This window comes from Mandrillus leucophaeus, unplaced genomic scaffold (assembly GCF_000951045.1).
Source record: "Mandrillus leucophaeus isolate KB7577 unplaced genomic scaffold, Mleu.le_1.0 Scaffold43, whole genome shotgun sequence".
NCBI lineage: Eukaryota > Metazoa > Chordata > Mammalia > Primates > Cercopithecidae > Mandrillus > Mandrillus leucophaeus.
Window position 1 is genome coordinate 71,454 of NW_012104587.1, and position 25,620 is coordinate 97,073.

General features: G+C 45.7%; 1 protein-coding gene across 1 annotated transcript in view; it reads right to left on the bottom strand.

Moving 5' to 3' along the window:
• Window positions 1-441: 441 nt before the first annotated feature.
• DDB1 (damage-specific DNA binding protein 1, 127kDa) overlaps window positions 442-25,620 on the bottom strand; it is a 33,893-nt gene continuing 8,714 nt past the window's right edge. The window contains exons 8-28 of the mRNA XM_011993325.1: window positions 25,074-25,232; window positions 23,817-23,900; window positions 23,105-23,221; window positions 22,402-22,504; window positions 17,124-17,199; window positions 16,917-17,025; window positions 14,948-15,126; window positions 14,685-14,848; window positions 14,500-14,607; window positions 14,136-14,343; window positions 12,319-12,414; window positions 12,114-12,225; window positions 10,942-11,065; window positions 10,438-10,602; window positions 9,627-9,721; window positions 4,552-4,722; window positions 4,059-4,168; window positions 3,596-3,765; window positions 3,271-3,373; window positions 1,814-1,937; window positions 442-1,224 (exon numbers count right to left, since the gene is read on the bottom strand). Coding sequence (XP_011848715.1) covers window positions 1,141-1,224; window positions 1,814-1,937; window positions 3,271-3,373; window positions 3,596-3,765; window positions 4,059-4,168; window positions 4,552-4,722; window positions 9,627-9,721; window positions 10,438-10,602; window positions 10,942-11,065; window positions 12,114-12,225; window positions 12,319-12,414; window positions 14,136-14,343; window positions 14,500-14,607; window positions 14,685-14,848; window positions 14,948-15,126; window positions 16,917-17,025; window positions 17,124-17,199; window positions 22,402-22,504; window positions 23,105-23,221; window positions 23,817-23,900; window positions 25,074-25,232 — 2,661 coding nt within the window. The 3' untranslated portion in view covers window positions 442-1,140. The remainder of the gene's footprint in view (window positions 1,225-1,813; window positions 1,938-3,270; window positions 3,374-3,595; window positions 3,766-4,058; window positions 4,169-4,551; window positions 4,723-9,626; window positions 9,722-10,437; window positions 10,603-10,941; window positions 11,066-12,113; window positions 12,226-12,318; window positions 12,415-14,135; window positions 14,344-14,499; window positions 14,608-14,684; window positions 14,849-14,947; window positions 15,127-16,916; window positions 17,026-17,123; window positions 17,200-22,401; window positions 22,505-23,104; window positions 23,222-23,816; window positions 23,901-25,073; window positions 25,233-25,620) is intronic.

The following is a 25,620-nucleotide window of genomic DNA, read 5'->3' on the forward strand; positions in this document are numbered from 1 at the left end:
GATCAGAGGAAACAAAATGAGGGTTCAAAGGGCATGTGGCAACAAGCAGCTGGAAGGCACATGAAAAGCTACTAGGTGGCCTGGGGGCTAGATGACTAGACACTGCACACACAACTGGCTGTAAAACCAGGAAAGGCAGCCCAGGCCCAGCAGGTTACTGGCAGAGGCAAGTAAGAATCAAATGGTGTCAACGACAACCAAAAAGACCAGTGAATTTCTAAACCCATCATCCTTGGGATCCCATCAAACAATCACGTGATCAAGAAGAGGTATAGATGTCTTCACTTTCACTACCTGAAAAGAGTTGTTCTAACAGCAAGGGCAAGTGAATGCAACAGCTGCCATAAAGAGTAGGATACTGCCTACGTTCGCAGTAAATTAGGAACAGTATACCTGAGGTCCTGGATAGCTGGGCAGGGGGAATAAAAGCAAAAACAAACGTACCTTTCTTCTTAGATTCTACTTTATTTGGTAAAACTCAGAAACTAACAATTCACATCCTCCCACCTCCTTCTTTCCGAAGAAGGCAGTTTGCAGAGACAAAAGGGCTGTGGTGTGGGGATCATCCACCGTCTCCAGGTTTTACACACAGGCTGCCCATGGCCTGGCAGGCCTCTAGGCCTGATGCTCTCAGAGGCAATAGAAGAAAAGTAAAAGGAAGGTCTCACTTCACAGACAATGAAACCCTCCCAACCCTCTTCCCCACTACCCACAACTCCCTACACTGCCAATCTAAATAAAGAGAGGACAATGCATGGGTGTGAGATATACACACACACACATACACACACACACACACACACACACACACACACACACAGCTTCCTTTCAGCCAAAGAACTGCAAAATCCCTCCCTGGAAGGAGGACAACTGGCAACACCAATCAAGGCTTGGTGGTCCAAGGTGATGGCTGGAATCGTGTGAGACTGGTAAAAATCCAGGGAGAAAATGTTTCACCTTCAGCTCATTCCCAGGTCTCTATGAAGCCCGCCCCACTTCCACGTAGGGGAACTACAGCTCTGGGGGCAGCTGGCTTAGGGAAAGGCCTCCCATGGCCAAGAAGACAATAGTGGAGAGGAGGGGGAGGGCAGCAGGGCAAAGCCTTTGGGGAGGGTCAGAAAGGGGGCCCCCTGCCCTTGGCTAATGGATCCGAGTTAGCTCCTCCACAACCTTGATGAGGTCGTCTGCAGTGGCCTCTCGCTTCATACCGCTGCCATCGTCATACTGCAATGAGAAGACGGGCGGGGCTGTGAGGACCAAGAGGGTGCTCACCCACAACTGGGGAAGGGAATGCCCCCAGTGAAGGAGGCACAAGACTCCACCATCGTCATGGCAGAGAAAGGACTCACCAGAAACCCACACCTCCCCCTGAGTGGTACAGGTCAGCAAGGACACCACCTGGTCTATTTCTCCCTCTTCGAGATTCTCCCTCTTCTGCTGTCCCCGAGACACCATCTCCAGTGAGCAATATCCTGAACTCCAGAATAGTGGCCATTTCTCCTCCCTATAGGATCCTGACCCTGCCTCCTACCTTTGGGTCTTGCCAGAGATCCCAGATGTGTCTTCATTGCTCAAGGATGGGGTTAACATGGGTAGAGTTACTAGCACAGCATCTGGTACCTAGTAGATACCCACAAGGCACAACCACAAACATCTCTTTTCCCTCAGACTCCACCTTCTACCTGGTAAGGATTACACAGAGGGCCCCTCGCACCTTGGAATTGAGGGGGAGAGGTGCCCAGAGACAGTCTCCTGGCATGCCCCAACCTGCACCGGACTTGTCCGGCCCAGGGCTAAACAACACACAGCTCACCTGTAGGTTTGCCACCACCTCCTGCATCTTGGGGCGGCTGATATCCAGGAAACTCTCAATCAAGTCACCATCGATGAAACCTGTGGCTGGTTCTGTCTTCCGCTCGGTGTGAAAGGATCTCCAGGTGGACAGGTGAGTTAAGGAACATGTGCTTATCAGGAAACACCTTCCTCAGTCATCCCCACCTTTGAATAAGACCACAATCTAAAAGCAATCATCAGGATTCAAAAGGAAATGACACTTTCCTTTCGCCTTGGTTTTTTTTGGACATTTTTGGAATTGAAAAAAAATATAAAAATATGACCTAATCTAATTGGTTCTCAATTGGGGTGATCTTCAAAATAGTTTTTAAAAAAAGTACAGATCAGAGTCTATTAATGTGAAGACCATACGTGTATGCAAGTTCTTTAAACGTGCTCTAGGCAAAGCTGATGCACAAAAACCACTTGTATAAGTCTAGCCTCAGAGCTTCATAGAGGGGTCAGTGTGGTGGCAGCTCATGCCTGTGAACCCAACACTTTGGGAGGTTGAGGCAGGAGGATCGTTTGAGTCCAAAAGTTCAAGACCAAACCTGGGCAACACCATGAACTCCTGTCTCTACAAAAAACAAAAATTTTTTAAAATTAGCCAGGTGAGGCATGTGCTTATAGTCCCAGCTATTCGGGAGGCTGAGGTGGGAGAATCACATGAGCCCAGGGTGTCAAGGTTGCAGTGAGCCATGATCGTGTCACAGCACTCCAGCCTGGGCAACAGAGCAAGAACCCATCTCAAAAAAAAAAAAAAAAAAAAAGAAAAGAAAAGCAGCAGCTCCCTTGATGAATAAACTGAGATTCAGTGAGACAGGGCTGCCAAAAGTCTTGATAGTTAGCAAAAAAACAATAAATCAGTCCATCAGCCCTCCTTAACTAGAGCTGGGCCAGAGTCACAGGCAGGAGCTCCTCCCACCTCCAGCCGGGGCAGGGAGGGCCCTTTATATCTCCTGTACTAAACCAACTTCCAATAGCACTTGGATTCTGGGGGTCCCAGGGTGGTAAATTCTTGCGCTTCAGCGTTTTCCGCTTCTTCACCTTTCCCTTTCTTCTGGTAGTCTCTCTAGTCTCAGACACTGTTGCCCTCAACCAAATCCCTGAAAGGATGTGCTCCTGTGTTGTGATCTAAACTTACATTTCACCTGCTACACCGAGGGCCAGAGGCGGACACATTTCAGGAATATAAATGTGCATTTCCAAGATGGACCAGCGGAAGCTGAGTGATAAGTGCTTTGGGAGTCAATATACTGTTCTATTGTGTATGTTTGAAATTTTCCACATGAAAAAGTGAAAAACAAAACAAAACAAAAAACCTGTTCTGTATAGGAACCTAATCAAGACATGTAGCAGCTTCCGGGTAATGTGACTCCATGTGCCACATATGCCGGGACATGCTTCCCAGCAAGGGGATGGCTCTGGGAAGGATATAAGGAGTGCTCGATCTTCCCCACACTTTTGATGACTTTATTGAGACGATTCTGCATGTCCAGCAGGAGGTTGTACCAGCTCTCTGACAGTGAGGTCACCAGCCCTGAAGAAGTGAAGGAGGCAGTGAGCTGCAGAGAGGTCAACCTCACAGCACGCATCCTCTACGTAAAGGGCAGCCCAGGCGAGCAGCTCGGGGAGGGCTAATGTGCTGCAGCCTCCTCTAGTAAACACCTAGGTCTTATCCAGTTGCTCTCCCCAGTCCCTCAGAATGGTGGTATCAGGAAGGAGGCCTGTGTGGGGGTGTGCCCCACGGGGGTAACCTTACCTATCATGCCGTTGACCGTGCCAAAGAGCACCGAGCCTTGTGTGGGGGTGGAAGTCTCACCCAGATTTTGCATTACCAGAGAGCCGTGGCAAAAGACATTGACAAACTCGCCCAGGTGGAAAAGACCAACCTCCTGGAGGTGCTGCCGCTCCTCGTCAGTGGTGGCAGCGCTGAAAGGTGGTGAGAAAGTAAGTTTCTGAACCTCCTGTTTTTACCACAGGCCCTGAGACAGGACCACGTGCAGTGGTCACAGTGCTGAACTTCCCTGGGAAGCTGACATACTCCACAGTAGGGGAGCCAGTCTAAAGAGGTGGATTTCTGTCACCTTTTACTCTCTCATGAGGAAAGTTCTATCTCTGTAAAGAGGAGCACCTGAACCTGACACAGAACCCAATGCTTGTATCCACCAGAGGCCCGGGAGCTCCCAACCTCCCCACCACTCCCAGAGCTGGCCGCTACTCACCTGTCCTTTTGACACACAAACAAGTTAAAGGCATTTTCGGCCCCCAGAAAATTGTCATCATCCAAGATTTCCACAGCACTCATCCAGTTGGGATTAAAGTCTCGAGCAATCTTAAAACAGACAAGGTGAAACAAGAAAACACAATCAGAAGTTTGCATGGAATCCAATTCCGGGACTTGTGTTTCCTTTATTCAGGAGCAAGGCCCCACCCTGCAGAAGATGTAGCCCAGTGTTCAACAAGTGTCGCCCTAGAGGGATTCTCCCCCGACCTCTCTGCCAACGCAGCCCATTTGATTGCCAACTGCCCAGAGATGGAGCCTACTCAGAGTTCGAGTTGGGAGTCTCTAAAAATACTTAATCAAGGTAGAATGTCTGCTCCACGGAAAACATTTCTGCCCCTAATACTCGGCTGGATTATCCTTCCCCACCAGAGACACTTGCAGGGGCCATGGCTCAAGAAAGAAGTCTGCTCCCATCCCCCCACCAGCATCACCTCTTCAAAGTTTCCTTCCATGGGCTTGTAGGCGAGCAGCAGCACTGAGCGCATAAGGTCGCCCACCAGGATGAAGTCGCCCTTGGTCTTCAGGTAGAGGGCCATGATGTTGTTGTAGTGGTTGCACTCAGTGCGCAGCTCCTTCTCTGTTGTCCACTCATAGAGCCGCACCTGGGAAGGGCATTGTCTCTCTCAGTCAAAGGGGCCAGAGCACTCTCAGAATGACTGCCCCCCGACTCCTCGACCCTCCATCTACAGCACCACTTCTCAAAGTGCAATGCAGGACGGGAACCAGTTTTATGAGGCACTGGGGTAAACATTATTATTTCGCTATTGTACATTTATGAAATATGAAAACACGATGAACACACCAAACTAGGAATACAAGGCTTTCCAAGTTTTCCTTTACACAAAACAATAAGTCCATGTAAAGGAAACAGTAATGTGGGTAGCCGGGCTTGGTTGCGTACACCTGTAATCCTAGCAACTCAGGAGGCTGAGACATAAGAATTGCATGAACCCAGGATGCAGTGAACTGAGATCATGCCACTGCATCCAAACCTAGGTGACACAGCGAGACTCTGTCTCAAAAAAAAAGAAAGAAAGAAAGAAAGAAAAGTCCAACAGAAAACATTGTCAAATAACTAAAGGAACCCAAAGAACTTGATTCTATGGCCACCCTCTACCATCCCACAAGAGGGAAAAAGAAACTGTGCGGCCGGACATGGTGGCTCACGCCTGTAATCCCAGCACTTTGGGAGGCCGAGATGGGCAGATCACACGGTCAGGAGATGGAGACCATCCTGGCTAACGTAGTGAAACACCGTCTCTACTAAAAATACAAAAAAAAAAAATTAGCCGGGCATGGTGGCGGGCGCCTGTAGTCCCAGCTACTCGGGAGGCTGAGGCAGGAGAATGGCGTGAACCTGGGAGGTGGAGCTTGTAGTGAGCCAAGATCACACCACTGCACTCCAGCCTAAGGGACAGAGTGAGACTCCGTCTCAAAAAAAAAAAAACATGCTTTTTTCTGTCTCCACCGTAGTGCTTCTTCAATTACAACCACATCTCCAAAAGAATGAAGATGCTTTATCATCAGTAGACAAATGGAGAGATACTTGGCATGGCCCAGTGCTGAAGAAGACAGACTCAACCCATCTGAACTGACAAACCTTCCCTGGCACATCCTTCAGGATCCAGATAATCCCCATGGCCTCTGCACATCTAGAAACTCCTGAGTAGAACATATTAATTAAACCACAATTTCTCAAGATTTGTCCAAAGAACCCTAGCAACACAGGAATATATTCCAAGAGTCATTTGTAATAATTACAATGGTTGGCCAGGCACGGTGGCTCACACCTGTAATCCCAGCACTTTGGGAGGCCGAGGCAGGCTGATCATGAGGTCAGGAGGTCGAGACCATCCTCACCAACATGGTGAAACCCCATCTCTACTAAAAATACAAAAATTAGCTAGGCATTGTGATGCATGCCTGTAATCCCAGCTACTCGGGAGGCTGAGGCAGGAGAATTGCTTGAACTAGGGAGGTGGAGGTTGCAGTGAGCCAAGATTACACCACTGCACTCCAGCCTGGCAACAGAGCAAGACTCCATCTCATAAATACATACATACATACATATATACATACATACATACTATGGTTACCACACCTCTATCACAGGGTACAAGGTACCTCCAGAGTGCCCCCTCTTCAGGTAAGCCCACCCTGCTGGGCCTACACACCTCCAACAGGGAGAGTGAAGGTGGGGGCTTCAGAGTTCCACATGTTCCTGCAAACACCTGCCACCACTCTCTCTCCACACTCTCAACCTCCCCATCGCCTTGGAGAGAGTCAAGACCAAGGCCAGAAACCGCCAGAAGCCCAAGACTCCCATTCTCTTCCCAAAAGGTTGTAGATTTCCACTGTTCAACATGGTAGTCACTAGCCACACATGGCTATGAAACACTTGAAATGTGCCTAGTCCATGCTGAGATGTGTTCTGACTATAAAATACATACCAGATTTTTGAATTATTAGTATGAAAAACTGTAAAATATCTTAAGTGTTTTTATACGGATTACAGGTGGAAATGCTAATATTTTAGATACTGGGTTAAATAAAATACCTTATTCATTTCACCTGATTCTTTGTGCATTTGTTAATGTGGCTACTAGAAAATTTAGAATGACATACATTACTCATATAGTATTTCTATTGGCCAGCCACAGAATAGATATGTCCTCACCTGACCTCAATGCCACCCTCCACCCTCCTAATCCCTGTGCCCACTCACTGCACCCTCTGGAACAGTCATTAATCATGGACAGCCTCTTCTCTGGGCAAACCCTTCACCTTCTCATTCTAACCGATATCCATGGCTCTTTCCTAAGGGCCTTGTGGCACTCTTGTCTGTTTTCTCTTCCACTGTCCCTCGTAACACTGGAACAGGAGGTAGCACAGTCTCCCATGATCCTCGTCTGCTCTTTCAGACTTGTCACTCCCTCCCTTGAAACACCAGTTTTGAGGCTCATACCACCAGACCACACAACCACCATCACCCACTAAAGCAGTCACCTGAATTCCCACCCCACCCATCACTCTCTCCCACACAACCTCCTATAAGTGTTGATGACTATAATATTCACAGAGAAGGTCCTTCTAATACCCTCACATCTTAGCTTTTCTGACCCCTCCTTTCCCACTTAGTCCACTCTTATGACCACCTCTTAAAGCCTGGCATTACAAGTAACCGCACTCTTCCTGAATCTTGTGTCCTCCACTCTGCCCCTTCTCAGATGCCCATAGTCCACCACCATAATCACATAGTAACTGTCTTGCAGATTCCAATGCCCTGACCCCTCTCCCCTTTCTCATGCTCACCCAACAAAACTCTACTTGGATAAAATTTTCATCTTCCACCACAGGTAAGAAAAACCAACAGGATGACTGTTCTTTTAAATTCAACACTAATAACTGAAAGGGGGTTCCTAAACCTCTCAGGAATCACGCATTTTCCTACTCCATTCACTCTTCTGGTCCTAAAACAATGAATTCATCCTTTTTCCACTCTACTCAAATTGCCAATACTTCCTTCCCATCTTCTCTCTCGGCAATTTTACAGAGAACAGAGACACAGCCAAAAGGGCATTTTCATGAACTTCCATGTCTGTTCCCTTCTCTACCACTGGGTTTGAGATCCCACCTCCTTTTGCCTGGCCAAGAACAATGACTCTCTTTCTAACATCAGTCCCATCAGCATAGAAAACATGCAGCAGTGTTTCCCAGCTTGAAAACTTAAAAACAGAAAATTATTATCCTGAAATTTCCCTGTCCACATCACTCTCTCCTTTACTGCAAAACTCCTTGAGGGGTTTTTTGTACCAGCCTCCTTTCCTCCTACTCTCCGTTGAGCCGACTGCAATCAGGTTTCTAGCCCCACCACTCAACCAAGAGTTCTGATCAAGTTTACCACTGACTTCCATGTTACTAATCTTTATGTTACCTGACCTGCCGGCAACACTTGCAGTTTACCAATTCCCTCCTGCTTCAAATACTTTTTCTCCATGGCTTCCAAAACACTATTCTCTTGGTTCTCCTACTTCACAAGTCACCCTTCGTTTGGCTGGATCTTCACCCTGTCTTTGAAATACTGGACAGCTCCAGGGCTATCTTCAGATCCTGTCTCTACGGGCTCTCAGCAGATGGTCTGGCGATGTCAACCAGACTTTTAGCTTTAACTGCCATGCTAGTATGCCCAGTGTACCTCTTCCCTGGATTCCATACCTCTCTCATTGTTACCTAGTGAACATCTCCACTTAGATAACCACTGAAACTGAGTATATCCAGAACCTCTGGTTTCCACTCCAAACCTGCTGCACTATCTTTCCATCAGTAAATGGCAAAGCCAAAACCCCTGACACTTTATTCCTCTGCCTCTCATACCTCATCTTCAATCTATCGAAGTCCTTCAATCCTACCCTCATAACATAAGCAGAATGTGACTACTCTTCTTCATCTCCTCCATCATCGCCTGGTCCCAGCAACCACCAACCACATCTGGATTACTAGAAGAGCCTCCCCTAACTGACCTATTCTACCACTGCTTCTACCCCTGCTCCCCTATAGCCTTTCGAGAGAAGCAACATTATCTTTTAAAACACAAGTTCAATCATGTTCAAACCCTTGCTCAAACCCTCCAGAGGTTGCCATCACGCTCTGAATAAAACACTGACAAGCCTACCAGGCTCTTCACACTCTGGTCCCTGGCTGTCCACTGGACTCATCTCTCACCAGACCATCAGCTCAGTCCCCGCAGACACCAGGCCCGCCCACTCTCGCCTGTGACCTACCACCCCTTGCTTCCTTGTCTTCCCCAAGCACAGGTAGGGTTCTTACCTCCCTTCATTTTGGAATCTGCTCAAATGCCACTGTGTATCCACGAGACCCTCCCGACCATGTGATATGAAACAGCAAACCCACTTCCCATGTTCATCCCGGCATTCCTCCAGTCCTGTGCCCCTTTTATTTCTCATCATTTCATGTACTATGTACTTTATTTGCTCAAAAACTCCAAAAGGGCAGCTCACTGTCCATTTTGTTTGCTGCTATCTCCCTACTCCAAAACATCAAGTTGTCCATTTTCGATATACAAAATTTTTGTCAATTATACATCAATAAAGATGGAAAAAAACTTTTTAGCAAGGGAGGTAGGGTCATGGCAGAAGCAGTGGAATATTTCAAAGGACTAGCTTTCAGGGATGCACTCAGGATATTCTGATTTGGCTCATTTTCTTTTGGCATGGAACACCCTACATGCAGGGACCATAGGTCTCACTCGTTTCTCAAGTCCCACAGCACTCAGGATCTGAAACACATGGGGGTTCATGTAACTTAGTTCAATGCCTGGTTCAACCTCAGTTTCCCAGATTCTCAACTCAGAGATCTATCCTCCACACCCACTACTTTGTTCTCCTTCAAATCTGACACACGCGCAGCACCGGACAACCTAAGAGAGACACATTCTGCAGACAATGATGGGCAGCCTAAAGTAAGTACCAAGTGGTCCAGGCCTCACCGTGCTATTGATGCTGGCTAACAGCTTCCCGTTAAATTCCACCATAGAGTACACGGCCCCTTTCACTTCCTTTTCAGCCACAGTCTGTAGTTTTCCTGGGGGTGGAAAAAATATGTTTGAGTCTCTCTATGAGCCCATACTTTACCTTGTCAAAATAATCCTCTGGTTGCCCCTCTGGTACTAATTCTTGCCCCTGCAAAGCCACTCGTCTAAAAAAACAACACAGACTCAGTATTTACTGGAGTTAACCACCACCTGAAGTATGAGCCCCAAGATAAAGTGCAGAGAAATACACTTGGTGTCTAGGATCTGCCCCCCACCCTGAAACTCTAGATCTCTCTCTCAAGATGGAAACCAAATCCGATTTCACCTATCTGATCTGAGATTTCCGGGCTGATAGTCTTTAGAGCCCTCTTGGGTGGGAGTAATGAGAAAAGATATTAAAAGATAAACACAGTGCTAAAGCTGGAAAGAGCACCTAAACGCCTGAGCAACCAAGTGGAAAACAATTCTAGGATTCTTAATTTTTACACCTGTCGTCACTAGATTCCCTTACCCATCATTCACTTCTCCCACCCCTCCTTTTGTTCTTTTGGTCTTTCAAAGACTAGCAAAGAAAGAAATGTAAGCTAAATTTTACTGTGTACTGTTCACATGCTCCAAAATTCAATCAAATAAAGAAGAGAACCGCTCTTTACAGCAATGAACCCAACTTCTACTGCTTAACTGAGGCTCTCTGAAACCTCACAATGGCCTGCTGACTTTCTCAGCATTTCACATCCCTCAGAAATCGGAGAGTGCGCCCCCTTACCATCCGAATACTGAAAGACCACAATGCGACCCTGCTTGGGCTCTGCCTCTTCAGGATACACCATTGCTGTGCCCACAATGAAGTAAGTGTTGGGGTCTTTGCCCAGCTTGCAGGAGACCAGGCTGAGGGCATATTCATTCTGCAGAAACTGGTGAGCATGAAGCACTAAATAGAGAGTACAGAGATGACTATGTGACGACAGGTTACCCATATCTGCATGCACAAGTAACCATGTATTTCTGTGAGGCCTGCAGTTTAGGCAGTGACAAAGCGTGTGCCACCTGCTGTCCCTGTCTCATCAGATTATCCGTCCCCCACCAGCCTAAGCTAAGGAGAGGATGACCAGCCCTCCAAACTCACTGCCATCTCAAAGAGGTCCCACCCCTCCTTTCTGTTCCTCCTGGGATAATCTGCCACATCTGTCAGGCTTTGTAGGTAACAGAGCCCAGAACAGCTGGATTAGGGAGGGCATAGATAAAAATTATCGAAAGAGCTCATGTGCACCTTCAAAGGTGTGTTGGTCAATGATAAGTAGGTTGTGCACCTCCACCTCTTCTCCAAAGGAGGTCTCATGAGGAGCAGTGCTGCTGGAGAACAGCTTGCTGGAGCTGACACTGCTGGAAAGAGCCTGCAAACAGAGAGAATGCACATCATCCTTCTCAAACGCAGAAGAGGCGCTGAGACATCATTGTGAGGGGACCCGTCAGATTGGGACAGAGGCTGCAGCTAGCCAAGAACTCTGGTGGCTGGCAGCTCAAGGAGTCTGAGGAGAATGTTTCAGAGGAAACATACAGTTGAAACATCAATCCAAAACACAGTAAAATTCTAAGGGTCATTAAAAACAAAACAGTGATGCTGCAAGTCAATCAAATACAGTTAAAAAGGAACTCAAGTGACCTAATAAAGGGACAGACTCCACTGCCCTCAATGGGAAGAGGAGCGGAAGAGGCACTTCAAATAAAAACAGAAGCCATGAAGACTTCAACTCTGGACTACAGAGGGAGGTCCTATCGCAGATGTATGGAAACAAGAAAGGCAGAGAATACATGGAAGAAAATGACCAGCTGGTATCTCCACTGAGCCTCGTATGTGTAGCTCCAGACTGTCCTGTTATCTGCCTCATTCTGCAGGTAAGAAAACTGAAGTTTAGGCTTTCCCAAGGTCACACAGCTAGCAACAAACCTGGAAGCCAGGCCACGCACAGTGGCTCACACTTGTAATTCCAGCACTTTGGGAGGCCGAGGTAGGTGGATCAAAAGGTCAGGGATCTGGACCCTGCCTGGGCAAAATGGTAAAACCCCTTCCTTACAAAAAAAAAAAAAAAAAAAAAAAAAAAAAAACCTGGAAGTCCGTTCTGTCGGACTCCAAACCCCATGCTCCTCCCCTATTCTACTACTCTGCCCTACAAAGGACCCAAAATGATGGTGACAGAAAAGGAATTATTCATGCTGCAAGGCCACCAAGTAAGAACTGTTTTTTATAAATACACTTTTATAGAAGTCAGCTATGCTCACCTGTTGCCTACGGCTGCTTTCAGGCTACGATGGCAAAGTTGAACAGTTAGTGGTAACTGAGACCACATTGCCTGCAAAGCTGAAAGCCTTTACTACCTGGCCTTTACAGAAAGCTTGCTGGCCCCTGCTCTAATGTCATCTTTCTTTGTCCATTGCCCTTACCTGGGTGCTAGCGCTGGGCCTCAAGGCTGTTGTGCCCCCACTCGTGTCTTGGACTTCAATGCGGCTGGAGAGGACCCCGAAACACTGGGACACTTCCTGGTAGCAGATCTTTCTGCAGAACAAGTATGGAACAACAGTGTCACTTACAAAGTCAGAAGCGCCCTACACCAACTCCCACATCCCACTCTCCCACCCCAGGCCTCACCTTGGAGACTCATAGAGGGGAACTGTGCGAATGTGCAGCTTCTGGATCTCATCGATGGTGCCAATGGTGAGGGTGCTATTGTTGGCCAGTGCCAGGCTGGAAAGAAGGGTCTGGGTTTAGACTGAGGAGACTCAAGGAAGGCAAAGATTCTATGAGGCAACTCCACAGAGGAAGAAAAACAAGGCAGGGGCCAGACGCGGTGGTTTACACCTATAATCTCAGCACTTTGGGAGGCCAAGACGGGCGGATCACGAGGTCAGGAGATCGAGACCATCCTGGCTAACATGGTGAAACTCCGTCTCTACTAAAAAAATACAAAAATTAGCCGGGCGCGGTGGCGGGCGCGTGTAGTCCCAGCTACCCGGGAGGCTGAGGCAGGAGAATGGCGTGAACCTGGGAGGCGGAGCTTGCAGTGAGTGGAGATCGCGCCACTGCACTCCAGCCTGGGCGACAGAGCAAGACTCCGTCTCAAAAAAAAAAAAAAAAAGAAAAACAAGGCAGGATTACACCAGCTTTGACTCCACACTAAACATCACCTGGAGAGACAGACAATTCTGATTCCTGGTCCCATCCACAAGATACTCTTATTTCATTGGTCTGGGTGAGCCTAGGCTGAGATTTTCAACAGCTTTCCATTTAATGATAATGTGCAGCCAGTTAAAAAAATCACCGCTCCAGGAAAGTGACTTTCAAACTACTGCCTGTGTCAGAGTCAGCTGCAGGGCTTGTCAAAACAGTCTGCTGGGTCCCCTCCCAGTTTCTGATTCTGTGAGTCAGGATGGGGCCTAAGCATCTGCATTTCTTTCTTTTCTTTCTTTCTTTTTTGAGTCTCAGCTCTGTTATTTAGGCTGGAGTGTAGCGGTGCAATCTAAGTAAGCTCACTGCAACCTCCACTTCCCATTTTTTTTTTTTTGAGACAGAGTTTTGTTCTTGTCACCAGGCTGGAGTGCAATGGTGAGATCTCAGCTCACTGCAACTCTGCCTCCTGGGTTCAAGCGATTCTCCTTGAACCTTCTGAGTAGCTGGGATTACAGATGCCTGCCACCACACCCAGCTAACTTCTGTATTTTTAGTAGAGATTTTTAGTAGAGATGGGGTTTTGCCACGTTGGCCAGACTGGTCTCGAGCTCCTGACCTCCAGTGATCCACCTACCGCAGCCTCCCAGAGCTGGGATTACAGGCATGAGCCACTGTGCCCAGCAACCTCCCAGTTTCAAGGGAATCTCCTGCCTCAGCATCCCAAGTAGCTGCGATTACAGGCACGTACCACCATACCTAATTTTTCTATTTTTAGTAGAGACAAGGTTTCAACATGTTGGCCAGGCTAGTCTCAAACTCCTGACTTCAAATGATCCTCCTGCCCCAGCCTCCCAAAGTGCCGGGATTACAGGCATGAGCCACCATGCCCAGCCAGAGAATCTGCATTTCTAACAAGTTCCCAAGTAGTGCTGTAGCTGCTGATTGGGGCCACCCTTTGAGAACTCCTGCTCTAGAGGGACACAAAATGATCTCTGAATTAGGGGTTATGAAACAATCATCTGAATCACCTGATAAGTTTTCTGAAAATACAGATTCCAGAGCTCAACCTCAGACCTACTGAATCAGACTCTGAGGAAGATTCCAAAAACTCTGCAGTTTTAAAAAACTTCCCAGGTGTTTCTAGTGGGTAACCAGATTTGAGAACCTCTGCACTATACCTCCCATCTCAGTTACTTATGACTTTGACACCGGAAAAAGGCTCTGAGGTAAGGGTTTGAAGAAAACATCATGATCCCCTCAATCAATAGCTCTCATTACATAAGGAAAAAGAGATTCACCTGTCAGGATAGCCATCTGAATTGAGGGGACACATGTAGTTCACTTCCTTGAGGTTGACATTTGAAAAGACCAATTTGTGGTTGCTGCTATAGATGACAGTGGGGCGGTCAGAGCAAGCAAAGACGTTGGTAGTAGACAGAGAACGAAAAGTCCTCAATACGGTGGGCTGGGTGCCTAAAGTCACCTTCTTACGGTCACTCAACAGACCTACAGAGAGAATGACATCAGGAGAAAGGAAGAAAGAAAACAGGACAAATAGCTGGCCTGTGAAAATTCAAAAGCAGAACCCTGGGACTAAGAATTCTGTGTAATTCTAAGACTCCATTTTTTGAACGAGTCCCTCACTCAAAATACTACTCTCACCTGTCTCAATGTTGAGCCCAAAGTAGAAAAGCGCTCCATCTCCCAAGGCACAAAGGAGGTAGTGGCTACTCTCAAAGGTGGTCATCAGGATGGAGCGAGGAATGATCTCTGTGAGAAATGGGGACATTATGTTCTTGTTCCACATTTTGACTCTGTCCCAATCCAGGTCCCTAAATGACACATACCTCCACCCAGCATCTCCTTGTGCAGTAGTTCAAAAGAAGGCAACTTCAAGATACGAGCCGAGATGTCCGTCCAGAGGCCAATGGCACAAAGAGGGGACAGTCCATTGCTATCTCCTAATGGGGTGATGTCCAAGCAAGCCACTTCATGTTCCATCTCTGTGTGGCTGAACAAAGAAGAATATGGCAGAGGAAGGAATCCAAGGATCAAAGAAGTCCTAGAGAAAAGAGGAGGAAAGCAAGCAGATAGAAAAAAAACCACACACCTGATCTGCCGGAGCTCCTGAGGATGGATCTGCAGATAGTAGAGGGCCCTGCCCACAGCTACCACCACCTGGCTGCTGTTGCAGGAAGCCACACTGATGTTCTTGGCCTGAGGCTCCTTCCATTCACTGACCAGAGCTTTGGGTTCTTGAGAGACCAACCTCACCGACGCTGAAGTGATCTAGATAAAGAGCAGATGAGCAAATGTCTCCAAGCATCTGCCAGGGTCCACACAGGAGTGGAAAGGTGGTAAATACAGCCCTAATAAAGCCCTACGAATAAGCTACATGAGGCTTCTATTTCTTATTCCCCAAAGTCCTGCTAATGATTACAATAGACGTCATTTTTGGATGAACGCCTGAAGGAGGCCAGCTTAAAAGTAGCTTACAGCTTTCAAACCTACAGCCAGTGGGGAAAAGGACTATTTCATTCTAATTGAGGCTTACTTGGGTAATACAAAGTGCATCCTGTGGGAAGATATGAATACAGTAAGACCCTGTGATCACCAGTTTTTTGGCTTATTTTTTTTTTTTTTGAGACAGAGTCTTGCTGTGTTGCCCAGGCTGGAGTGCAGTGGCGCAATCTCAGCTCCACCACAACCTCCGCCTCCCGGGTTCAAGCCGTTCTCCTGCCTCATGCCTTAGCCTCCCGAGTAGCTGGGATTACAGGCGCATGCCACCACACCTAGCTAACTTTTGTATTTTGGGTAGAGACGGGGTTTCACCATGTTGGCCAGGCTGATCCTGAACTCTTGACCTCATGATCCACCCACCTCGGCTTCACAAAGTGTTGGGATTACAAGCGTGAGCCACCATGTCTGGCTGTAACCACCAGTCTCAGCAGTTTTTCTTATCCCCCAAATCAAACCTCTAAAATATCTAAGTTCTTTACTGTGTATGAGCCAGTTAAATTATTTAAAGTTCCTTAATAAAGGTTACAAAATTGTATAGAAATATATTGTATAAATTTATCACTGAAATAAAACAGGAAGTAGGTTGGTGACACTGTTATCTATTCATTCATCTTACCTAGCATGATTGAGTTTATATTTAAGGATGAAAGCTCTTTAATAATAGATAGGTGAGCTGGTGCCAGTCTTCAGGCCAATAGTTAGATAACACTGACAAAGCAATGACTCAGTATCTGGGCACGTCCCACACTTGGTTTGCAAACTGACAGAATTTCCCTCCAGTTTTACCAATCTACCACTGCCAGGTGGCTAAAAGGAAAACCGGGTGGATAAAAAGAAGGAGACAGTTCATTAATCCTTAGGCACTCCAGTGCCCTACCCACCAATGGCAAGATGGACTCTGGCCACAGAGTCAAGAACAGCTCAGAAGGTTAGGAGAGAGTGCAAAAAGCTAAAGGATGTCAGGGTCACTCCAAACTTCAAACAATTGCTGAGGGGTGGAAGGGTGTCAGAAATGAGGTTCTCGTGGATAACAAATGCCACAAGGCTATCTGTCCCCATATCGCAGATAGATTGAAAGTAAGGATCAGAATAGGGTAAGTTTCGGTTATAATTAACATGTGGAAAGAGTCATATTGGATGGTAGCATCATGATAAATTTTTTCTTTTTTTGTGCTTTTTGGTATTTTCCAATTTTTTAAATAAGGATATATCACTATTTTAACAAAGGGAAAAAATTTGAGTGTCTCGGAAAATAAAATTAGCGCTAAAACAGGATCCGAAACTATATTTTTATATTTATGTATACAACGATCCAAGTCTATAAAAGAAATTGTAAATACACATACATTTGCAGAAAAAAATAAAGCTAAAAGGAGCAACTCTAAGGTTAAGAGCTGTGATCTCTGAGTAGTGGGTTATCTATAATTTTTTTCCCCTAGAATTTTTACATTGTTTTTGGAGCCATAAAAATTGGTTGTTTTAAAATCCAGTGGTGCTCTGTACTGCACTCTAGGTCAATTCAAGTACATGGTAACACCTGCCCCTTTCTCAGTTATCACCTGGATAAGCTGCTGATGAGCCACGTTGCCACAGAAGAAAGTCTGCTGATCATCCACGAAACCCATCAGTTCGGTTTCTTCTACCTCCTCTCCATTTAACATGAGAACTCTGCAGCAGAATGGAGGGCCTGGGTCAGCCTGGGACCAGCTTCCCCACCTCACAACCTTCTCACCAGCACCAACAGCTGGGACTAGACCCATCCTTACCTTGTCTGGCCCACAAAAGAGAGCACCAAAGTGTCATCAGTCTCACGATTAGGGTCAGACCGCAGTGGCCATAATCCTGGAACAAGGACCAAGGATTCAGATGCATAGGACAGACCAACACTTAGCATGCATATCTACAGACAGGGCAGGCCAGGGGCAGTGGCTCATGCCTGTAATCTCAACACCTGAGAAGGCTGAGGCAGGAGAACTGCTTGGGACCAGGAGTTCTAGACCAGCCTGGGCAAAATGGAGAGACAGACCTTGTCTCTGCCAAAAATACAAAAGAACTTGCTAGGTGTGGTGGCACAAAACTGTAGTTCCAGCTACATGGGAGGCTGAGGTCGGGGGATTGCTTAAGACTAGGAGACAGAGGCTGCAGCTATGATCATGTCATTGCACTCCAGCGTGGGTGACACAGCAAGATGCTGCCTCAAAAAAAAAAAAAAAGGTATATATATGGATAGGGCAGCCTGACACCACTGGAAGGGCTGGAACTTGGAGCCCTGAGCTGAAACCCCCTCTCGCTCCTTCTTGGTTTTAAGGCTCTAAAAAGTTAGTGGTTTTTTTTTTTTTGGCCTTTTTTTTGTGTGTGAGAGTCTCGCTCTGTCGTCCAGGCTGGAGTGCAGTGGCCCGATCTCAGCTCACTGCAAGCTCTGCCTCCCAGGTTCATGCCATTCTCCTGCCTCAGTCTCCCAAGTAGCTGGGACCACAGGTGCCCACCATCATGCCCAGCTAATTTTTTGTATTTTTAGTAGAGACAGGGTTTGGCTGTGTTAGCCAGGATGGTCTCAATCTCCTGACCTCGTGATTCGCCCTCCTCGGTCTCCCAAAGTGCTAGGATTACAGGCGTGAGCCACCGTGCCCCGCCAAAAGTTAGATAGTTTTAAAGCTGTTTTGAGCCTATTTTAAATTTAGGATTGAATTATATACATTTCCATTACCCAAAGTCTAAATTTATTTATTTATTTATTTTTTTGAGACAGAGTCTTGCTCTGTCACCCAGGCGGGGGTGCAGTGGCACGATCTCGGCTCACTACAACCTCTGCCTCTGGGTTCAAGCAATTCTCCTGCCTCAGCCTCCTGAGTAGCTGGGACTACAGGTGTGCATTACCACGCCCGGCTAATTTTTTCTATTTTTAGTAAAGACAGGGTTTCACCATGTTAGCCAGGATGGTCTCGATCTCCTGACCTCATGATCAGCCAGCTCAGTCTCCCAAAGTACTAGGATTACAGGTATGAGCCACTGCACCCGGCCTAAATATATTTTTTAAAAGTACACAGAAAAGTCTCATTTCCATACCTCCCTCCAACCCATTCCCCAAACAAGTAATCAATAAAGGCATCTTGTTTAGCCTTCTGGTAAACAGATGGGGTGTGGGGGGGGGATCTTACTATGTTGCCCCAGTCTGGCCTCCATCTCCTGGGCTCAAGTGATCCTCCCACCTCAGCCTCCTGAATAGAGAGGACTACAGGCCCACCACTCAACACCAAGCTTAATTTTTTTTTTAATTTAAGGAAATAGAGTATTACAAGCAAATACAAATATAATATAGTTTATCAAGCACTATTCTGCACCTTGTTCTTTCGTTTAACAATATATGCTTAAAGCCCTTATCGGAACACAGTATTTAATTGTGTAAATCATTTATCTATACAATTATTATTAAATCATGCAGATTAACAAATTCCTTCTCATGACATTTACTCAGTATTTTGCTATAACAGACAATGCCACAAGAAATAAGCTTGTATTTTTATGTCACTTTACACATATGAAGGTCAGGTAGAGGCTCAGAACTGGGACTACTAAGTAAACTGCTAAATGCTGTTTTTGATATTGCCCAATTCCCGTCTATAGAGGATGCACAAGCACGTTTATTTTCTCATGTCTGACCAACATCACGTATGGCCAAACTTCTGGATTTTGGTCAACTAGTAGAGTTGTTTGGTGTTAATGTGCATTTCTCAGGACTGTTGCCTGTCCATTCGTGTCCTTTGCTAGTTTGGGGACAGAAAATTTAGTGATCTTCCTATAAATTTCTTATAAATTAGGAAGACTGGGCCTTTTGTCTATAAGATGAACTACAGAATATTTTTATCCAGTTTGTCATTTCTTCTGACTTAGCTAATAGTGTTCTGTTTTGCTTTTGCTATGAAGTGTTTTATCTTTATATAGTTGAATTTATCAATCTTTCTTTCTGGCTTCTGTACTTTGAGTCATAGTTATGGCTTCATTTTTTTACATTAAGTTTTTCATCCATTTAGATTCTAGCCAAGTGTACATTTGGCAGGCAGTAGGAACCCAAACTTGTCTTTTCCCAAATGACTATCAGTTATCCCAAAAACACCATTTATTAAGTCCCAACTTTAAGCTAGGCTCAGTGGCTCACGCCTGTCATTACAGCACTTTACAAGGCCAAGGCAGGAGGATCGCTTGAGCCCAGGAGTTTGAGATCAGCCTGGGCAACATAGGGAGACCCTGTCTCTACCAAAAAAATAAAATTAGCCAGGCATGGTGGCACATGGTTGCAGTCCCAGCTACTGGGAGGCTGAGACAGGGAAGATCACTTGAGCCCAGGAGACTGAGGCTATAGTAAGCCATGATCATGCCACTGTACTCCAGCCTGGGTGACAGAGTGAGACCCTATCTCAAAAAATGAATAAAAATAAAAATAAAAATTTTAAAAGTCCCAACTTTACTCACTGAACTGAGAAGCCACCACTATCATACAGTGAATTTCCACGTATAATTGTCATTTCTGGACTTCTGAATCTGCCCATTAGACTCTGCCTATTCATCAGCAATACAACACTTCTAATTATAGAGGCTTAACAGTACGTTTCAGTATCTGGTAGGATTAACCTGTCTCACTGTTTTTTTTTTTTTTGAGACAGAGTCTCGCTCTGTCGCCCAGGCTGGAGTGCAGTGGCGAGATCTCGGCTCACTGCAAGCTCCGCCTCCCGGGTTCATGCCATTCTCCTGCCTCAGCCTCCCAAGTAGCTGGGACTACAGGCGCCCGCCACCACGCCCGGCTAATTTTTTGTATTTTTAGTAGAGATGGGGTTTCACCATGTTTGCCAGGATGGTCTCGATCTCCTGACCTCATGATCCGCCCGTCTCAGCCTCCCAAAGTGCTGGGATTATAGGCGTGAGCCACCACGCCCAGCCTCACTGCTTTTTTTTTTTTTGAGATGGAGTCTCACTCTGTCGCCAGGCTGGAGTGCAATGGCGCAATCTCGGCTCACTGCAACCTCCGCCTCCCAAGTTCAAATGATTCCCCTGCCTCAGCCTCCCGAGTAGCTGGGACTACAGGCACGCGCCACCAACCCCAGCTAATTTTTTGTATTTTAGTAGAGACGGGGTTTCATCATGTTGGCCAGGATGGTCTCGATCTCCTGACCTCGTAATCTGCCCGCCTCGGCCTCCCAAAGTACTGGGATTACAGGCGTGAGGCATCACACCCTGCCTCTCACTGCTCTTTTTAAAGTTTTCCTGGTTATGCCTGCTTCTTCCTTTTTCCATTCGGACTTGTCTAAGTCAAGGAAAAAATGTATACATATTGAGGTACATTATATACAAAGAGAGAACAACTTTATATTGATTTGTAGACCTTGCTGTGTCTTTTTCATTTGATCAACTTGTTCTTTTCATCCTTTAGGAGTATTTTTAAGTTTTTCTTGTATAGGTTTTGCACAGTTTTGTTAAATGTACTCCTTGGTACTTTATCATTTTCTTGTTATTGTAAATTGCCCCCCTTCCTCTACTATACTTTCTAATTGTGTTTACATGAAAGCTATTAATTTCAGTACATTACTTTTATATCCTGCTACCTCAGTGAATTTTTATTGTCTATAGTAGTTTTTTAGTTGATTATCTTGGGTTTATAGTTACATGATCTCTTCCTTTGCAATTTCATATACTTCTATTTTTTTTTTTTTTTTTTGAGATGGAGTCTCATTATGTGGCCCAGGCTGTAGTGCAGCGGCACAGTCTCAGCTCACTGCTACCTCTGTCTCCCAGGTTCAAGTGCCTCTCCTGTCTCAGCCTCCCGAGTAGCTGGGATTACAGGCACCCACACCATGCCTGGCTAATTTTTTGTATTTTTAGTAGAGACAGGGTTTCACCATGTTGGCCAGGCTGGTCTCGAACTCCTGAAATCAAGTGATCCACCTGCCTCAACCTCCCAAACTGCTGGCATTACAGGCATCAGGCAACATGCCTGGCCATACTTCTATTTCTTTATTCACCTTTTCCCATACTTTTTTTTTTTCATATTCTGAATTACTCCTTTTTTTAAATTGAGATGGGATCCTGCTACGTTGCCCAGGCTGGTCTCAAACTGGACTCAAGCAATCCTCCTGCCTCAGCCTCCCAAGTGGCTGGGACTACAGACACACGCCACTGCACCTGCCTTCAGAATTACTCTTTTAAAGATGTGCCTCCTATATACAACTTTAAGGTGGTTTTGTTTCATGATTTGATCTAATTATGTTGTCCTCTAACAGGACATTTACATTTACTGACATGACAGCTATGTTCCATATCAATTCTGTCATATTGTTTTAGGTTACGCTTATACATTGTAAATGTCTTTCACTGTGTAGCCTTTTCTTTTTTTTTTTTTTTGGTGAGACAAGATCTCACTGTCGCCCAAGCTAGAGTGCAGTGGCACAATCATGGCTCTCTACAGCCTCAAGGCTACAACCACCTAGGCTAGAACCAAGTAGCTGGAACCACAGGCATGCACCATCACCCCTGGCTAATTTTTAATTTTTTTATAGAGATGAGGTCTACATTGCTTAGGCTGGTCTCAAACTCTTGGGCTTAAGCAATCCTTCCACCTTGGCCTCCCAAAGTGCTGTAATGACAGGCATGAGCCACGCCACCTTGCCTAGCCTCTGATCTTTTTTTAATTAAAATTCTCCTGGAATTTAGGAAGATTTATATTTTTTATCTAGAAGTTACATTCATACATACATTTTCATAAAATATCCTGTCTCTTTCTTTATGAATTCTACCAGTTCCCTCATAAAAACATTAATTTATAATCTTTTAATCCCCTGTCCTCTATTCTACTACCAATTTTGATTAGTAGTATTTTTTTTTAAAGTTTACTTTTATACTTTCAGATATGTTTAAGCTTCTGATCTGTTGTTATGACCTTCACTCTTCTTTGATTTGCTTTCCTCTGGCTCTCACCAAAACACCTTCACAACATATAACAAGGCCAAAGTCCCTCATATAAGATCTGCATCCTGTGTTCACCAAAAAAGCTACCTTTGATGCCTGGTAAGTCAATGCTGGCATGCTCGTGGATTCCAATTCCATTCCGGATGATCCGCAAGGAACCTTCCTTGAAAGCCCCAGAGCAAGTGACCAGCTGCAAGCAGAGAAAACATTTCTAAAGAACCCCCTCAAGATACTGGGCCAGTCACACTGATGTCCAGAAAGCAAACACGGTATACCTAAATCCAAGAACCTTTATTGTGGGGCTGGTTTGAGAATGCAGACTTGGCAGAGGTTGATTTCCAAAGTTTTTCAAATTTACGGAGCAGACAGGACATCCTAGTGCAGGAAGCAAAAAGCTTCTACCACTGCTCCTAGCAAGCTTGCTTAGATCCCTGGGACCTAGTTTACTAGAATGAGCAAAAGATCTGGAGTTATATACACCTGCCACTTACTAAGTTAGGTGACTTTGGAAAAAGTTACTTAATCTTTCTCAGCACTAATTTTTCTCACTTCTGAGATGGTCAAAAATCCCTATCTAGGGTACTTGTATAATTAGAGATAAAATATATAAAGTGCCTGGCAGACCAAGATAGGCACTCAATAAACAGTAGTTATCCTTGTATCATTCGGATTCATGAGGGGGCTCTTAAAAGTATTTTCAGTGCACCCTCCCCATTCTAGATAAGTATAGCTAGGAGGACACAGTTTGAGTGGGCATATACCAACTATCCACTTTCAGAATGGCCCTTACCTGCCCCTGCCCCTGCCTCTCCAGGTCCACCACGCACATATCCACAATGGGTCCTAAGTTAGTAAATGTTTCCATGGCCACTACATAGGAGCCTTGTTCATTACTGTCAACGTTGAGCTAAAAAGAAAGAACAATGTTATGTTAGTCCTAGAACACCCTAACAGACCTACCCAAAAGAGATGGTTATTGTCCAAAAGAAACTCTCAATAACTAGTTTCTAGATCTGCCATTCTCGTGTTCCAAGGGATGATTCCAGAAGGGGACTGTTGACTAAGGAATATGGTTGTCTTACAGGTGACCCATTAATCAGCCAAGGATGGCTGACCTAGAGTCCATGGATGGATTTCAGAGAAGAAGTGAATGTTTGAAAATTAATGTAAAATGTTTGCATGCATTTTCCTGCAGAGAAGGTCCGAAGTTTTCATATTCTAGAAGTCCATTACATTAAACTATAACCTGTTTGAAGGTAGGAGCTGGGTCTTACTCGTCAATGTATCCACAGCACCTAGCACCTTGCCCGGCAAATTTGCTGAATGAACCACAAAGACAAAGAGCTAGTCAGAGGTAGGATGTTAAATTAACCAAGTAGAAAGCTGGACAGTAGGGATGTGGATAAAATGGAGAGATTCTGAGAGGCACCAAACATAGGAGAAATTTGATGAAGAAACAGTGAGGACAGCGAAAAAGAAACCAGAAACAAGTGTCTTCTCACCTTCACAAGCTGGGAGTCACCCAGGCGAGACCCGACAAACACAACACCATTATCAAGGTATGTCAAGCACTCAGCAATAGAGGTCTGGAAGAAAGTAAGCAACGTGAAAGAAATGAGAATGGACTCCACATGGGATCCAGATACTACCCACATCTCAGACATCTGCTGAGAAAACTCGCAACTGCAGCCATAATTCAGGACAGTTCTGTTTCAAATTCCCAGGTCACACTAAGCAAACATTTCTAAATCTCTGAAGTTTGTGATTCTTCATCTGTTGCATCCCTACACTCAGAAAAATCTATCATTTGTCTTGCATATTCCTGCTCCAAAAGATACTTCCTTTTTTTTTTGAGACAGAGTCTCACTCCATTAGCCAGGCTGGAGTGCAGTTGCGCTATCTTGCTCACTGCAAGCTCCGCCTTCCGGGTTCGTGCCATTCTCCTGCCTCAGCCTCCCAAGTAGCTGGGACTACAAGTGCCCGCCACCATGCCTGGCTAATTTTTTAATTTTTGTATTTTTTTAGTAGAGACGGGGTTTCACCGTGTTAGCCAGGATGGTCTCGATCTCCTAACCTCGTGATCCGCCCACCTCGGCCTCCCAAAGTGCTGGGATTACAGGCGCGAGCTACCGTGCCCGGCTCTAAGTATTAATATTAAACTTTTTGGGAACCTCCTCCCAGAACTGAAATCAGCAATTTTTTTTTTTTTTGAGACAGGGTCTCGCTGTCACCCAGGCTGGAGTGCAGTGGTACAATCCTGGCTCACTGACTGCAACCTTGACCTCCCCAGGCTAAGGTAATCCTCCCACCTCAGCCTCCCAAGTAGATGGGAATACAGGCACACACCACCATACCCAGCTAATTTCTGGACTTTTTGTAGAGATGGCGTTTTGCCATATTGACCAGGCTAATCTCGAACTCCTGGGGCTCACACAATCACCCTGACTCGGCCTCCCAAAGAGCTGGGATCACAGGTGTGAGCCACCAAAACCAGCTAGATTGATATTTAATTCCAGATTATATCCTTTTGTTTCCCTTTCTTTTCCTTTTCTCACGGGCAGCTTGGGTAGATTCTCACAGGATCCTGTGAGATTCTCCAATACCTAACTCATTCAATAGTCAACTTCCACAGCAAGAACAACAGTTTGTTGTTAGGTGTTAAGTAACATAATTCCCAGAGTTGAGGTGTGGGACCACACACTTGGGATCTTTAGGAACCTAAGAGAATACTGTAGAGCAACAGGGAGAACAAGTTCTACCTCTCCAAGGAGTTCTACACGGAGATCCTTGAGCGTGACGGTACCATCCATCTGTTCCTCCTTCTCCAAAAGCAGCATGAAGAGCCGGCCTTCCATGTCTCCCAGCAGGTATCTTGAGCCATTAGGGTCCACTCGATTGTGGCACACAATCGTGCTTTGCTGCCAATGGGGAGGAAACAGTCATTAGAGATTCAGCATCTTCCACACCAGAAAACAAACCCTACTGGACCACTCCCTTCACCAAACCCAGCCATTTTACCGGCAGACAAATCGCTCAGATAACATTACATGAAAATGAGGATAGATCCTATTCCCCATTAATACAAAATGGGGAGCTTTTTTATTTTGAAGATAATTTTCTGAGGAGCTCCATCAATATATCTTATATGTTTACTGATATGTCGTCATTCTGCAGGAAAATAGAAATACACAGAATAGGAAGCTGCTGCCAAAATTCACTGAACTATGCATGCTATTACAAATGTAGTTATTTATTCTTAATACCACTAATTACCCCCTACCACTGTGGCAATGCTACCACAGATTT